At 34.3% G+C, this 16,441-nt stretch overlaps 3 protein-coding genes across 3 annotated transcripts; all 3 read left to right on the top strand.

Annotated features, from left to right (window-relative positions):
* On the top strand, positions 852–2,744 carry LOC18614522 (serine/threonine-protein phosphatase 6 regulatory ankyrin repeat subunit B). Its single transcript, XM_018121612.1, has 2 exons — positions 852–1,457; positions 1,728–2,744. Exons 1-2 carry the CDS (start codon positions 885–887, stop codon positions 2,499–2,501), a joined length of 1,347 nt encoding a protein of 448 aa, XP_017977101.1. The 5' UTR covers positions 852–884; the 3' UTR covers positions 2,502–2,744.
* On the top strand, positions 3,938–4,982 carry LOC18614521. The gene has a single exon (XM_007052312.2). It carries the CDS (start codon positions 4,163–4,165, stop codon positions 4,739–4,741), a length of 579 nt encoding a protein of 192 aa, XP_007052374.2. The 5' UTR covers positions 3,938–4,162; the 3' UTR covers positions 4,742–4,982.
* On the top strand, positions 13,218–14,225 carry LOC18614519. The gene has a single exon (XM_007052310.2). The coding sequence runs from the start codon at positions 13,342–13,344 to the stop codon at positions 13,918–13,920; it is 579 nt and encodes a 192-aa protein (XP_007052372.1). The 5' UTR covers positions 13,218–13,341; the 3' UTR covers positions 13,921–14,225.

Below are 16,441 nucleotides of genomic sequence, written 5' to 3'. Positions count from 1 at the left end.
CATTAATTACTCACAATTTCCTAAAAAGAATGGTAATCTGTGTGAAATAGTTAATATTTGAATTATTCAAAAATTTTAAAAATTAAAGGCTTTGAAGAATAATTTTTTTTTTTTTATAAATGAATGAATTGAATATTAGAACAGCTATTCATCAAATATGGTCGGAATGAAATGATCCTTCTAATGAACCAAAAAGGAGTAACATGGAATTGCAGAAATAAAGACAAGAGCACGATTTAAACTCGAATAAAGGCTAATATAATAGATTAAAAAGGACATATGGTTATAGTAAAATCACAGCAGATTTCATTTCTCTGTTCAAAAGCAAATCATAGTATGTTTTTGCTAAGCAAAAGAAAAGCATAATCAAGGACATCTTTTGGCATCAAAATGAAGTATATTGTGAAAAGAAATTCCTTCAACTAAAGCAATGAATCTGGAGGGCAGGGAAAGCGACGCCGCTTCATACAATGGAATCAAAACTAACCCTGGCTTGGCTTCCAAAGGAAAAGCCATCCTGCAATGCTGAGATAATTTGAAGCCTCCCAAAGAGACCTCATGGCTTCTATTCTTTCTCAAGAAAATCTTAAGTTATTGTTCCATCTTTTGGTGAAGTGTGGAGAATTTAGACCATTCAAATCTTTCAGATCTTCTAAGTTACCTTCTATGCCGCTTTCCAGGTTTCAAAGGTAAATTAATAGGAAAAAGCAGATAGTACTTTTGTCTTTTGCTTGCGTTGCTTGCCAGTATATATGCACATAGGATCAAATTCCATTCCCTGTGACGAATTCTATCACCTTAAATATACTATAACATGTCCCAAGAAAACTCAAAGCTCACACTACATTTTGTCACATTGGTAAGGGCAACAAGATCAAGTAGAAATGGAACCAAGATTGTTCGAAGCATCTCGTTCTGGACATATTTCTGCATTTCACTCATTACTCGGGGAAGATCCATTTCTGCTTGATCGAGATGCCTTAAACTCTGTCGATAATCCTCTACACATATCAACACTGGCAAGACAAACAGAAATCACAAAAGAAATTGTGAGCAGAAAGCCAGCATTCGCAAGGGAGCTAAATGAAAATGGTTTTAGCCCCATGCATGTCGCTTCGGCAAAAGGGCACATTGAAATTATAAGAGAGCTTATGAGAGTTGGATATGACATATGTCTTTTGAAGGGAAAAGATGGTAAGGTTCCACTTCATTGCGCGGCTTTGAAAGGAAGAGTTGATGTTGTTAAGGAACTGGTCGGGGCTTGCCCCGAGTCTGTTAAAGAACCGACTGCTTTTGGTGAAACTGCCCTTCATTTGGCTGTGAAGAGTAACCAGATTGAGGCTGCAAGGGTACTGATCGAGGAGATGAGGAGGTTAGATATGATGGAAATTTTGAATTGGAAAGACAAGGATGGGAACACCATATTACATCAGGCAACCTTCAACAGACAACATGAGGCAAGTTTTGCAGTTCTTCCTGCTAGTTAATTACTTAATCTTTTCTTATTTATTTGTTTTTCATCTTTTTCAATCTATTATATTCGAAGTATAAGTCCAAGCAGATGCGCTTCTAAATCCTGGTTTTGCCCATGGTGGAGTCCAAAGCATGGTATTCTAATTAAATTCTGTTTAATTCCTTGGCTACTCTAAAAATTCAGATTGTACTGATTGCGTTGTTGGTATTCGTTCCAGAAGTTGTAAATTATGAATATTTATACTCGTTTGCAGTTTATAGGTCTGTTAATTGGTCAAGAAGCAGTTGTTTCTGGGGTTAACGTAAATGCCATTAACTCAAGCGGCTTTACGCCAAAGGATGTCCTAGATCTTCTGCTCCAAAGTGGAGGTGATTGTTATGATATTCAGATTCATCAGATATTTCAGCAAGCTGGAGCTGTGAAAGCCCGAGATATCACAACAGGCCCTGCACATGTTCAAACCGAAGCAGAAAACTTTAACAAGAAGCAAAAATTGCTATCTCCTTCTTCATGGAACCTATGGAAGGAACTGATGAAAGAGGTTACGGAATCATCAACTGACACTCAAAATGCACTAATGGTAGTGGCAGTCCTGATAGCAACGATCACATACCAAGCAATTCTGAGCCCTCCAAGTGGTTTTTGGTCAGACCCAGATAATAAAAACCTTCCGACCGCCAGCACCGTTCAGAAGAGAACCATGGAGCCTGGAGAGGCTGTCATGAGTGACGACCCTCCAATCTTTTCTGTGTTTATCGTTTTTAACACAATTGGTTTCATTGCATCAGTTGCCATGATCTTTCTCCTCTCCAGTGGATTCCCTCTCAGGGCAGGCTTGCGGCTGGCTATGTTTTCGATGATTGGTACTTACGTCGTCGCTATAAGCTATATAGGTCCAACGAAAATGACTGAAATATATATAACGGTCATTGTGATGGGAATACTATTTCTTGCGGAGTTTGCACGCTTTATTATGTGGTTGTTCAAGAAATGGAGAGTTGGTCCAGATACAAGGAGAAAGCATTAGAGACGAACGGACATCGAATTCAGAATGTGCCTTCTCTTTGTACCATGAATCCATTCAGTACCATAGAATTTTACTTCTCTGGTGATTGTTATCATAATAACGTGTTATTTATTTTTTAAACTTTGAAATTTATTTGGTTTTTATTCAAATGTTGTTCTTCCCTATATGAATTTTCTTTATTCTGTTACTAGAATTATTTGAGTTATTGATTTCGATTGATATTGTGGTTGAAATAATATTGATTGGAGTTTGCAATTGATCTGTTTAGGATAACAAATTTAAATAAATATTTATATCATCTTCAAGTATGAATAAAATGATCAGTGTTATTTAAAAAATCTGTATTTTATTAATTATATGATTGATACTTTCATGTTATTTGTATTTTTTTTAATATTTTCAATTTTTCAATCTTGTATTCTAACAAAAACAGTTTAAAATATAATAATACTAAATTTAATTGAACAAATAATGATAATAACACATTTTAAACCCAAATAAAGGCTAATATAATAGATTAAAATATGCCTATGGTAGTAAATGACAACAGATTTAATTTCTTTTTTCCAAAAGCAGAACATAATCGAGGACATCTTCTGAGAGCCAAAATGAACTATATTATTAAAAAAAATCATTAAGCTAAATAAATGACAACCTGGACAGCAAGGAAAAGACATAAGATGAAGAATACCATCATGCAAGGCTGACATAAGATCAAGCTCTCGCAAGAAAACTCATGGCTGACATAAGCTCAAATACGTAATTCAAAGTCGGACAACACAGCTCTTCTTGTGAAAACAAGGGCTCAGCCCATCATCCACCACAAAATCCAGACATTTCCTTCCAAAAAAGGCTTTTGTCTCATCTTATGGATTACTGACAACAATGATTTAGATATATACGAAGAATGACGTTTTAAGCCAAGGTCGTCATGCAGGTTTCCAGTAGATCCCTAACGATAATTGAAACCAATATACTTGAGATTTGAGTAAACTAATATGTTCTTTGCCAGTAACATTATGTAACAATTCGGTAACATAAGATTATCGAAATGTTAGATATGCAGTTATTTAAATAATATATAGTTTTATAGCCTAATAAGACTTTTAAGTATTTTGATAATAACTTTTAATGAGTATTCAGTGATACAGTGTTACTGAAATTTTAGATACAGAGACTTACTAAAATATCAAATACATATGGAGAAATACTAATCATATAGATACATCTTGGCAGTGGAAGTGGAGGTGCCTATCAGGTTTTGTCCTAATTAACAACGTTGACAAGGTTGAAAAACACTAAATTAGTTAATTAACAAATTGAGTAATCATAATCGAATTCGTTGTCATTGTCGCAAGATCAGATAGGAATCTACTTTTTCATTTTCATTTTGTCCAAACATAATCATGCAAATAAAGAAAAAGAAACAGTGAATTTTCTTGATGTTTGTCAGGCGATTGATACTGTTGCGAACTGTCATGGTAAATTGCTGGTTCGGGTGACTATAAAAGCTGAATTAGGCTTCACCAAACCCCAAGCTTTTCTGGAGAAATCCATCTTCTACTTTGTTTTTCTTCCTTTGATTTTCTTCATATTCCCATAAACGAAAAGCTTCATCAATTCTTGAATTCTGTTTGTAGTTCAAAACCAAAGAGAAAAAAATGGTTGGGACTGCTTTCAGGGACTGGTGCCGTTATTTTCAGTACAAGGAAGGTGAAAAAGAGGAGGATAAGGAGAAGAATAGAGCCGACGCCCGCAACGCTCTCTTGGTAGTTGCCACCCTAATAGCTGCCGTGACCTTCCAAGCTGGGGTTAACCCCCCTGGCGGTGTATGGCAGGAAACCAAGGATGGCCATGTAGCAGGCACTGCTATCTGTGAATCTGAATCATCAGCCTACTACGTTTTCTTGACTTCCAACACCGTAGCCTTTTCTGCAGCGGTACTTGTCATTATGTCTCTCACGCATAGTTTTCCTTTCAAGTTTGAAGTAAGGGTTGCTGCCGTTTCAATGATAATAACTTATGGATCTGCGATCTTTGCTGTTACGTCGGATGAAGAAACGTTTCGACTCGCCTTGATTATAGCAGCAGCGCCTTTAGCTATGCGGTGTTTGATCCAGCTGTTGGTTAAGTTGAAAAACAGGGAACCTGAGCCTCCATGTTTGATCCAGGCATTTTCCAGGCCTAGAAACAAGGCAGCAGAGCCCCCGAAAGATCAGACCCTGCAAGCACAACCTTAGGTGGAGGGAGGAAGACAATGAACGTAGGCAGACACTGGCAAATTCCTAGTAGTTGGAGCCTGAACAACTTAGAACTCATGCTGTTTATATATGTTATAGGATGTGACATAGGGTATGTGTCCAAAATTAATACTAGTACTTTGGAGTTTCATTAAGTTTGTATAATTTGTAAATAAAGTGTGTGATTTGTTATGTACCAAATAAATAAATAAAATGTGTGCTTTGCCTATTTCCAACAAATAAAAAGTGTGTATTAAAGATTACAAAGTCCTGATAGCAGCGATCACATACGGAGCAATTCTGAGCCCGACTCCATTCTCCTCCTCGGGCTCATCTATCACCAAGCCCTTCTCCCTCCTCCTCATTGCTCACGGGCTTCCCCTTACTTGACCTTGCATCACCTTCTTCGAGCCCTAATTCCTTACCTGGCCCCATATTCTCTCATCTATTTTCATTTTCAATCCAGCCCACCTTCTCACTCTCATTTGCACCTTCTATAAAATAGGATCACCCGCATCAGGTTCTTCCACCCTACTGACAGTTTGCAGCATCCCTTTGTACGCTTTTCTCGCCACCTTCTTACCAGCTATTAATGTACCTTGGACGAACACATTTTGTCCAATCTCCTTCCATTTTCTTCTCTCAGTCACGATCATAAAAAAAAAAGAAGTTTATTTGGTTTATTTATCAACTGCATATCCATTCATTTAATTGTTTCCGTGGCTCTTCCCTATTACAAGAATTTTATCTGTCCTGTTAATTTAAAACGAAACAAAGAAAGAAGAGAGATCTTGAAGATCTGAGAAATCAGCCTATTTTGATAAATTGACTGGTCATGCGTGGACTTGTTGGTGAGTAAGGCCAATGCTGGCATCAATAGCTGCTGCAAGCAGTTAATTTCTGTAGAACAATATAGAGAACTTAGCAGAAGGGATAAGGTCAGTGGGGCTAAATATTTTTAGATCAAGTAGAATTTCACCACCTGACAACAAAGACTAGAATTCCTATTCTTTTCAGTTTCTGGCCTTATCTGCAGGACCAGGTATCAGTATTACACAAGAAAAAACTGTAAAGGACAAAGAATGGACATAGCATGAAAGCAAAACGAACGAATCATCACATTCATTATGTCATCAATTAATTATTCATAATTACTGATTAATGCATCCCTTGATTAATTGAACCGTGACATATTGTAAGAAAATATGGGATGGTTCACAAACTTTCAATGTGAGCTAGATTGGAAGGATTATGCTGAGATAGAAGAAAATTAAGTGGGGGAAGAGGGAAAAACAGGAAATTTATAAAGAAAAAAAAGGAAGCAGAAAATCAAGGCTAACCAGAGAAGGCACTATCAATGGCTTTTTGCTTGGAGTGTTTCTTGATGGAAGACAGGGAATTTCTGGTCGCAGTCCCTTCTTGGTGATCCAGGGTGTTCCTCTCTGCTTTTGGATAAGGATCGGGAGAGGTAGAGCTTCGGTTTGCCGCTACGTGCTGCTTAAAGGTTAAGGTCGGATTTTCTCATGTGCTTATCCTGGAGCTGGTTAACTTTTAGGACTTTTTTTGGATGACTAGATGTCATTTGTCAGGTTGTTTCTTGTAATTAGAACTTTGTTTGCCCATGGCTATTGTGTGGGCTCTCTTGTTTTAACTTGCTGCCGATGGCTATGTCGCAGCTGCTTTTGTAAACTGTATTTAGGGGTAAAACCCTTCCCAAAGCTAGTTTCCTATACCAAGAGTAGTCTTCCACCAGTTTTGGGTACTAGACTTACCATGGCATTCTAGCTTTTGATTCAATAAAATCCATTTTTTTTTAAATGCTGACATTCAGAGGATGATATGCACAGAAGGAACCGAATCCTACGAGCGTTTCAACTTTTTTTTGTACAATTTCAATTATTTGTATTATGATTTTTCGTACAGTCATTTAATTAATATAATGGACTTTGTTTTAGCAACAAAAAATTATGTGAGCAGAATGTGCTTTGAACCAAAGAAACTTGCTTTAGCAAGAAAGTGTCATCTGACTTGATGAGCTCTAATTTTCTTTGATGACTATACCAAATACTCAAGATTAATTGGATCCCTAATTTACCATAGTTTAAAAGAGTCTCAAAGGAAAGGAGATTGTAACATAAAATTTGTATAATATTTGCAGACAGTAGACCTACTCCTCGTCTTTCGTGGTCTCTAAGAAGCGGGTTGTAGTATTTCTAAGAAGCAGCCTCAGGTTTCCTGACAAATGCTTTGAATAATTTCTGACACCACAAGTTAAGGTTCTGCAATTTTATTCACAAATTCTCAAATGGATGACGAGAGATTATTTGAAGCTGCTATCGGAAAGGAAATATTAAGGTGCCAAACGATTTACTTGCGAAAAAGCCATTGATTCTCACTGATGTTGCCCTGTCGTGTTCCACATGGACACCTTTACGTCTTGCAGTTAAGGCTGGTCAGCTTGATTTCGTTGAGGCCAGGGCTTTGTAGGAGTGTTCTCTGCTCTAACAGATATTACGCAGGTTATTGAAAGCAGATACAGGCTGGGTTAGCACCCCATAAAGTAGAGGTTTTCTGCTGGCAGTTACTTCAGGGGAGGTTGGCTGTTAAGGAGTTATTAGTGAGCAGAGGTATTCTCAAGAGTGAGGCTGCTATCTGCTTATTTGCAGATCAGAAATTGAGTCTGTAGGGCACCTGTTTTTTAATTGCAGTGAAACTTGGAGGGTATGGCAGAAGTGGTGTGCTTTATGGAAAACTGAATGGGTGAGTCACTCTAAACTTGAAATTTGGTTCCAAATGTGGAATAACGCTGCTAGCTGTTTTGAAAATGGGTTGGCTTGGAGGATGGCTTTTTATGCTATTACATTGTCTATTTGGATTACAAGAAGCGACATGGTGTTCAAGGGTAAGAGTTGGGACCGCAGCCAAGTGTTTGAGCTTGCTAAAGTGCGCATTACTTGGTGGATGCATGCCAAATGGCCTGAGGTTAATTTGGGTGTTGATGATCTGATTAAAGACCCCTGCAATGCTACTAATCCGAGGAGAGTCAGTCACTAAAGGGAAATACAGAGTTGGCAGAAACCAGGGGAGGGCAGCTACAAATTTAACACTGATGGTGCTTCCCATGGTAACCCAGGTCATGCTGGAATTGGCAGCATCCTTAAAGATTGGAATGGAGACGTTATGGCTCTTTTCTCCAAATCCATGGGGATGATAGATTCTAACTTAGAAGAGTTGTTGGCAGTGAAGGAGGCAGCGATTATCTTTGCAGCTTCTACCTGGAGGTCCTCCGTGAAATTAATGATAGAATGTGACTCTTCAAACGTGGTTAAATGGGTAAGGAATCCGTCAGAAGTCCCTTGGAGATTGCGGAAAGAAATTATTTTTATTCATAACATGTTGACGAGGATTGATGAATGGCAAATTGGGCATATCCTACGTTCGGCCAATGGAGATGCAGACACATTGGCTAAGGGTGGGGTTCAAAGAGCCCAGAATCTGCTGTGGATTAACTGTTCTGGGGTTTAATTGTTTTAGCTTGCATCGTTTTTTTGTGGAAAGAAGTAGATGCCTTATTTTTTTGTCGAAGCCTGATTAAAGCAGGCGTTGAGTCATTTTTTTGTATAGGCTGGTCCTCTGCCCAGTATGTGCTGGACCTAAACAGCGGGTTTTTCTTGCTGTTTGTTGGCAGGTCTGTTCTTGTTAGCCTGCGACTTCCATGTAAATCCTTTGCCGTGAATGAATATTCAGCTTTTCAAAAAACAAAGAAGTAGATTGTAAATGTGAAGCATCAATAAATCACTACTCCTTAGAAGGAATTTTTACTCCTAGTTAATATCTTAATTATTTAAAAATTTTAAAAAGTACAAACTTCAAAAAATAAAATTAATTAAATATTAAAACAACTATTCTTCGATGTTTTTCTTGGTGGAAACGTGAATCTCTTTCAAACTTAGTAGTCACGGATACATTAGAATTGTAATAAGGTAATCTTATCATTTACTAATAAGTGTTACTGAATTAATTATTAATATAAAATACAGATAATTTTGAGATTTATCACTCGTAAATTTTTTACTTATTTACAGTAAGATAATAAAACTTTAAACTTTTTTTTAAACTTTTGATTTTCTAATCCTATGTTATTAACAAGAACCTTTGCATATTAACAGTAAGACAAATAAAGCTTTAAACCTTTCTTTAATATTTTCGAATTTCTAATCCTATGTTATATAACAAGAACCGTGCAGAATACAAAGGCATTTGCTTCATCTGCTTACAGCCCACAGCATTTGTATGGCTGCGTTTCTCGAGTCAAATTGGTCCGATTAATTAACCTTGCGGACACGTGTTCCACAGAGCGAGGACCTCTTATTGTTCAGCAAAGTTGATCTTGTAATTGGGATGGGGTCATGTTGTTGGCACATGTAAAGGGCTTGGAAAGTAGTCTATACACAATCAATTGCTTAGAAAATGTTCAGAACTTTTATGTCAAGAGAAGTCTTTTTGACCAAAATTAAAGACTAGTTGTAGCATATAATAAAATCTGAGGTTGAAACAAGAAAAACCTTGCCGACTTTCAGGTAAGTGGAGAATTGGTCTGATTAATTAACCTCTCTTAAAGGAGAACCAATCAGCATTTGTTTATAAATTATATCACGTGGTCTATACTAATTTTTAAGATATAGGTTGAGACTAGTTTCACTTTATCACATAGTTGACGTGAAATGCACAATTTTTTTATGAGATCATGACACATACGTTACGAGAAAAAAAAATGTAAATATGAATCAAATTATTTTTTTAAAAAAATTATTATTTAATATGACGATGTTTTTTTTAATGCATACAGTAGTTTGTATTAATAATATTGATGATTACAGAACGCAAAACAGGATTACAAAAAGGCCTATCTCTGCTTCTCAAAATCACCTATACATATTGTTTGCGAACAGCAAACCCTCGGTGACCTAGGATCAGTACAACCACACTAGAAATGTTGTTACCCAAACAATCAAGCTGTAAACTAACAAAAAAAATCCCAACAGATCAAGGAATTCACTCGGAAGAATCAAGAACAAAGATATTTACAATTCCCCGATCACATACCTAGACCCAATACCTTGATTGGGAGGCGGTTCAGGATTAACCCACAGCAACTGTTGAGGCCGTTAGACCCCTCTTTCGCAAGTAGATCAACATCATCATTAGCTGGGCGAAAGTGTGGTTTATCCGCCATTGTCTTACATACTTGAGCAAATTTGTGATTTGGATGTAAAGTTTTCTCATCCTCCATGGCACCATAGCTGGGTTAAGAACCCATTTCACCACGTTCGACAATCACATTCAATCTCAAGTTTTTTTTACTTGTCAACTTTTATTGTTCTCAGTTTCTCTAATAATGCATGACGCATAAATAATACTACCATTACTATAATTAAGTTTTATTTGTGATAGAAATCATAAATGTGAAGCATTAATTAATCATGATTTTGTAAAAAGAATTTTAACTCGTGTGAAATAATTAATATCTGAATTATTTAAAATTTTTAAAAATTATAAATTTTGAAGAATAATTTTTTTTGATAAAAGAATGAATTAAATATTAGAACAATTATTTAGTGAGACTGTTGTTGGAATGATATGATACTTCCAATGAGCCAAACATGACTAACACGAACTGTACAAATAAAGATAAGAACACATGTTAAACTCAAACAAAGACTAATGCAATAGGTTAAAAATTGCGTGTATGACTATAGTAGTAAATCACAATAGGTTTCATTTCTTTTGGAAAAAGCAAAACATAATAATAAACTATATTATTAAAAGAAAATCCTTAAACTAATTCAAGCAATGAGAACCTGGACGGTAATGAAAGTCGACGCCTCGTCAGACTATGAGCAGAACCCCTTTAATGGAATCAAAACTAACCGCCTGGAAATTGGCTTCCAGAAGAAAAGCCATCCTGCACTGCTGAGATTAGGTGAAGTCCCCAAAGAGGCCTCAGGACGGACAGAAGCTCTTGGCTTCTATTCTTTCTCATGAAAGTCCAAGGTTATTGCTTCGATCCTTCGTAAAAGATGAAGAGAATTTAGACCAATTACGTTGGTATCCACACCTTCTGTTCCTTATAAAATTTACCACTCAAATCTTTCAGGTATTCTAATTTGGCTGCTATGCCGCTTTCCAGGTAGCCGAAAGTCAATTAATAATAAAATATAGAGAATACTTTCAACTATTGCTTGCATTGCCTAGCAGATCGGGGCCAGGGTAATGTATCTGCGTGGGGCGTGGTTTTTTTAAAATTTTAAAATTATTTATTTATTATATATTTTTTAAATTTATTTTTTTATTATATATTTTTTAAATAATTCTTTTAAAATAATTATTTTATTTAATAATTAATATAAATAATAAATTAATTCTACAAACCTTATTCAACTTTATCTTAATTTTTATGTTTCTCTCTAACTCTTTCTCTTTCTTTCTTTTTCTTTTCCTATTCTCTTTTATTCTTATTTTACTCTCTTATGTGGAACTCAACATTGAAACATACTTCTTTCTTCAAAAAAAATTTATTAGCTCGTAAGTTTGAACAAAAGAAAAAGTGACTACTCACCACTATTGTGTGAAATTAAGAAAAAGTAGAGTTTTTTTTTTATTTTTTTTATTTATATTATTTAATTATTTATATTATTTAATCATTATGTGAAATTCTGTATATTGTATTTAACTATTTATATTTTATATATTATAGTTTTATATTTAATATTTTAAATTTAAATAGAAATAAAACAAGAATATTAAATATTGACTATATTAAATTTTTTTTTCAGATTTAATTAAAGTATGAGTAAGTTGAAAACAATTGATAATTTTTTTTAAAAAAATAATGAAAATCATTCAAATGATCTTCCTACACATGATTCACTAAATCTGAATGCTTCAACTCATAAACAAAAGCAATGAAAATCAAAACATCCAAGCTCAATTCTGAAAAAATTGTTGATTAAATTCAATATATTAATTTTAAAAAATTTTAACCTTAATTCTTCTTCATTTTAACCTAATAAAATATGCCTATGGTAGTAAATTTTTTTTTTTTTCCAAAAAGCAAAACATAATTGAGGACATCTTTTGGCAGCAAAATGAACTATATTTTCAAAACAACCACTAAACTAAATCAAATGACAACCTGGACGGTAAAGAAAAAACACCTCAGTCAATGACAACCTGGACATCATGCAATGCAATGCAATGCTGACGTAAGACGAAGCCCTCGAAAGAGAAGTCATATGGCTGACGTAAGCTCAAACACGTCATCAACGAAAACAAATTAAAAAAGGCCCCGGCAATTCAAAGTCGGACAACGCACAGCTAGTCCTTATGATAAAACAATGACTCCAAAACGGCTTTTGTCTCGTCTTATGGATTATGGGTAGGATAACCATGCTTTAGGTATGAAGACTGGCGTTTTAAGTCAAGGTCATCCGGATTTCCACTATTCACATGCACGCTAGCAATAATTGAAGTCAATTACATGAGATTTATTAAATTTATAATTAATGACGAATTTAAGATTTTATTTAAAAAATAATTTTATAAAATTATAAATCGAGTTAATAATTCGATTCGGAATAAAAATTAAAAATTGAAAGTGACTGCTACGATCCTGCCACTATTTTCAGTCCACCTTGCTTATAATATATTCTTTGTTAATAACATTATGTAAAAATTTAATAATATATGATTTCTGTAACTTTTAAAATAATTTTGGTAAGAAAAAACATTAATTTTAAAAATATGATTATTTTTCCTAACTTTTATTTATTTTTTTACTAACTTTGAAATGAATGATTATTTTTCTTATTTTTCATATATTATTTAGTCACCATGAACATGCTTTATCAATAACTTATATGAAAAACATGAGTAAATAAAATTATTGAAATATTAAATACTTTATTACGTAAAATAATGATTAGATACTTACTTACCGAAATATCATATAATTATTTAATTTTTATACGTATTTCTTAAATAACCTTTTAATTATGGGTATTCAGTAATACTGTGTTACTGAAATTTTAGATAGTAAAACTTATTAAAATATCAAATATATACTTATATAAACTAGAAATGCATGATTATGTAATCTTCTTCCCTACATTGACCAAAAAGGAAGATGATGCCATTAAATTGAGAAATACAAATCATACAGACGTATCTTGGCAGTGGAAGTGGAAGTGCCTATCAGGTTTTTGTCCTAATTAACAACATTGACAAGGTTGAAGAAAACTAAATTATTAATTAATTAACAGACGTAATCATAATCAATGTCCAAAGATGAGATAGGAATCTACTCCTCATTTTGTCCAAACATAATCATGCAAATATAGAAAAAGAACAGTGAATTGTCTTCATATTTGTCACGGGATTGATACTGTTGCGAACTATAAAAAGCTGAATTAAGACTCAGCCAAACCCCAAGCTTTTCTGGAGAAATCCATCTACTACTTTGTTTTTCTTCATATCCCCATAAACAGAAAGCTTCTTCAATTCTTGAATCCTGTTTGTAGTTCAAAACCCAAGAGAAAACAATGGTTGGGACTACTTTCAAGGACTGGTGTCGTTATTTTCAGTACAAGGAAGGTGCAAACGAGGAGGACAGGGATAAGAATAGAGCCGACGCCCGCAACGCTCTCTTGGTAGTTGCGACCCTTATAGCTGCCGTGACCTTCCAAGCTGGGGTTAACCCCCCTGGCGGTGTATGGCAGGAAACCAAGGCTGACCATATAGCAGGCACTGCTATCTGTGCATCTGACTCAGATGCCTACTACGTTTTCTTGACTTCCAACACCCTAGCCTTTTCTGCAGCGGTACTTGTCATTATGTCTCTCACGCATAATTTTCCTTTCAAGTTTGAAGTAAGGGTTGCTGGCGTTTCAATGATTATAACTTATGGATCTGCAATCTTTGCTGTTACCCCGGATGGAGAAACGTTTCAACTCGCCTTGATCACGGCTGCTGCGCCTTTAATTTTGCGGTGCTTGATCCAGCTGTTGGTTAAGTTGAAAAACAGGAAACCTGAACCTCCATGCTTGATCCAGGCATTTGTCGGACCTAGGAACAAGACAGCAGAGCCCCCGAAAGACCAGACGCAGCAAGCAAACCCTTAGGTGGATGGTTTTCACTCTCAACTCCTAGAAGGTGGGAGCCTGAATAATCTAGAACTCAAGCTATATATATATTTACGGGATGTGGACATAGGGTATGTATCCAAGATTTGCCGGTTTCTCATGATAAGATTAAAAATAGAAAAAAAAATCTTGAAAAAATAAAAAATTGAAAATAGTTTTGTACCAAATTAATACTAGTATTTGTGAGTTTGTCTTCCTAAGTGATGTAAAATTAAGTTTGTATAATAAGTAAATAAAGTGTGTAATTTTGTATGTTCCATATATAAATAAAGTACCTGTTTGTTTCACATCTCGTGAATCTATCAAGTTTTGATTTATTTCGACAGTAATAATTATTGTATTTTATTTAATCTGAAATTTCATTCAAATGTTCGGACAAATAAAAATTCAAATATCTCTATAATTTTTTTATTATCTAAAAAAATTTGAATTCATTTTTTTAAATAAAAAATAGATGCATCAATTATTGAAGTTCGGTTACGAATTGTCATAGTAATTTTAGTCATAGAAGAATAGGTAGCACAACTTTTTCTATGGTAACAATATTCTTTTTTTTTTCATAAAATTGAAGGAATAATTAAGTTTGTGTTATTTAATTTGTCCTTATATTTTTTGAAAAAAAATTAAAGCGTATATGATCATCTATTTGTAATCATTCTCCAAAGTTTGATTTATGTCGGTCTATCCATAATTTATCAAGCTCAATTGACAACATAGCATCTTTTCTACACCGATGGAATTCCCTAATCTCCATAAATGGAAAAAGATTCATCTCTGGGTCTGCAATTGCACTGAACTCAGCTTCAAATCTGGACATGTTGTAGACAAGCAACATAAGAAGAACTTGACAATGCATATTGCAAAATTGAACGAATTGAGGAGAAGAAACCCGTTTATTTCCCATGAATCTTCAAGCTAACATGGGTTTGCAGATCACAGATTCATGGCAAGGTTGAATTGTTTGCTAAGTTTTTTGTTCCATTTATGGATAGCATCCAAAGGTTGACATTTTCTAGGGCTTCTTTGGATTACATACTTGTATCAGATTATTTTATTTTCATCATATTATCCTTATTTTCATCATCTTATCCTATGAAAACTTTATATTAATTTACAGAGAGAAATTTAACAGGCTAATAGGACAATCTGTACGGATTATTAGCACTATTTGTATACATCTATCTCCTAAGCTAAAAATTTGCAAGATCACTTATTCTCTCCAGCAGATCAGTAGTTGCTTGTGACTGCATGCACATGTTCCATGTCCCCCTCCAAAAGAATAAAGACAACTGTCAAATAGAGCAATCTGTTTTGACCCATCTCTGTACCCAAATGAACCACGAGCAAAAAAACAATATTTCTTTGTGTACAAATTAGTGTTGTCAACTCACCTACTTTGTAAGTATCACTAAATCCCAGGCTAGGGGCTCTACGCACCACTCAATGTTTTCATTCTTTGTTCCAGCCCGAAATGCTGCCCAATTATGAACACAATCGTCACCTCTGCACTTTTAGTGGCACACCAAAAGAAAAAAGAAAAGTTTCTGTGAGAATCTTAAGGTGGATAAGAGCAAGTATCAACCAAAAGCATCACCTTTAACAGAATTGGGGGGAAAAAGGGGCATCAATGAAAAGGAAACTCCCACTGTCAGACTTTTAATGCTAGTTTTTATATTGTTTTTATCTGATATATTCCAAGGGTTTCAGGTTCAAGCAGTATATTCACATGCATTATCAGATGTTACAGGGTATTTAGAATTTTCCTGACCACTAAAAAAGGCACAATCATCAACTAAAAGAAATTTCAGAAATTGATCGACAATGAGACTTTTGATAGCCAGACTGTAATGTATGAACAATGTTCGCTTAGCCATTTTGATAGCGAACAATGTTCGTGCATTTAACTTGTTTTTAAAGCCTTGTTTGTCTTTTTGTTTATTTTATTGTTCTTTCTTTTGTAATGCGATATTAGCTTATGTATTTAGTTCAGTCCGTTGTTTTAGTTGTTTTAAGGCACTGAAATCAAGACTTTGATTTTGGTTAGAGATAGTAATGGGTACCTTATTATAAGATACTTGTGAATACTCGATCCAGTTATATAAAATTGGAGTATCTTGTAATCGTGTTTGAGACAGATTCAGGTAATGATTTTACTATCCGTATCGGATTCGGATACAGTTCAAGTACCACTCATTGAACATCCATTACCCAAACTCGATTATCATTTATAAAATATTTTTTATTATTTTAATAATATAATTAAAAATATACAATTTTACTAATTTTACAAGCAATTCTTTTTGTTAAAAACTAACAAAGATATCAAAGTATGATTACTCTAATTATTAATGTGATGACATTAATAGATTTAAATTAAAAAATTATTACATTATTTATTATATTCAAATAATATGAATATTATATTACATTATAAAGGAATATAATTACTATTATATATATACTTTTAATATAAATATATTTATTTTTTATTTTGTGTTAA

This window comes from Theobroma cacao, chromosome 1 (assembly GCF_000208745.1).
Source record: "Theobroma cacao cultivar B97-61/B2 chromosome 1, Criollo_cocoa_genome_V2, whole genome shotgun sequence".
NCBI classification, from domain to species: domain Eukaryota; kingdom Viridiplantae; phylum Streptophyta; class Magnoliopsida; order Malvales; family Malvaceae; genus Theobroma; species Theobroma cacao.
The sequence above is the reverse complement of the archived record's forward strand: the minus strand, read 5'-3'. Positions and strand labels throughout refer to the sequence as shown.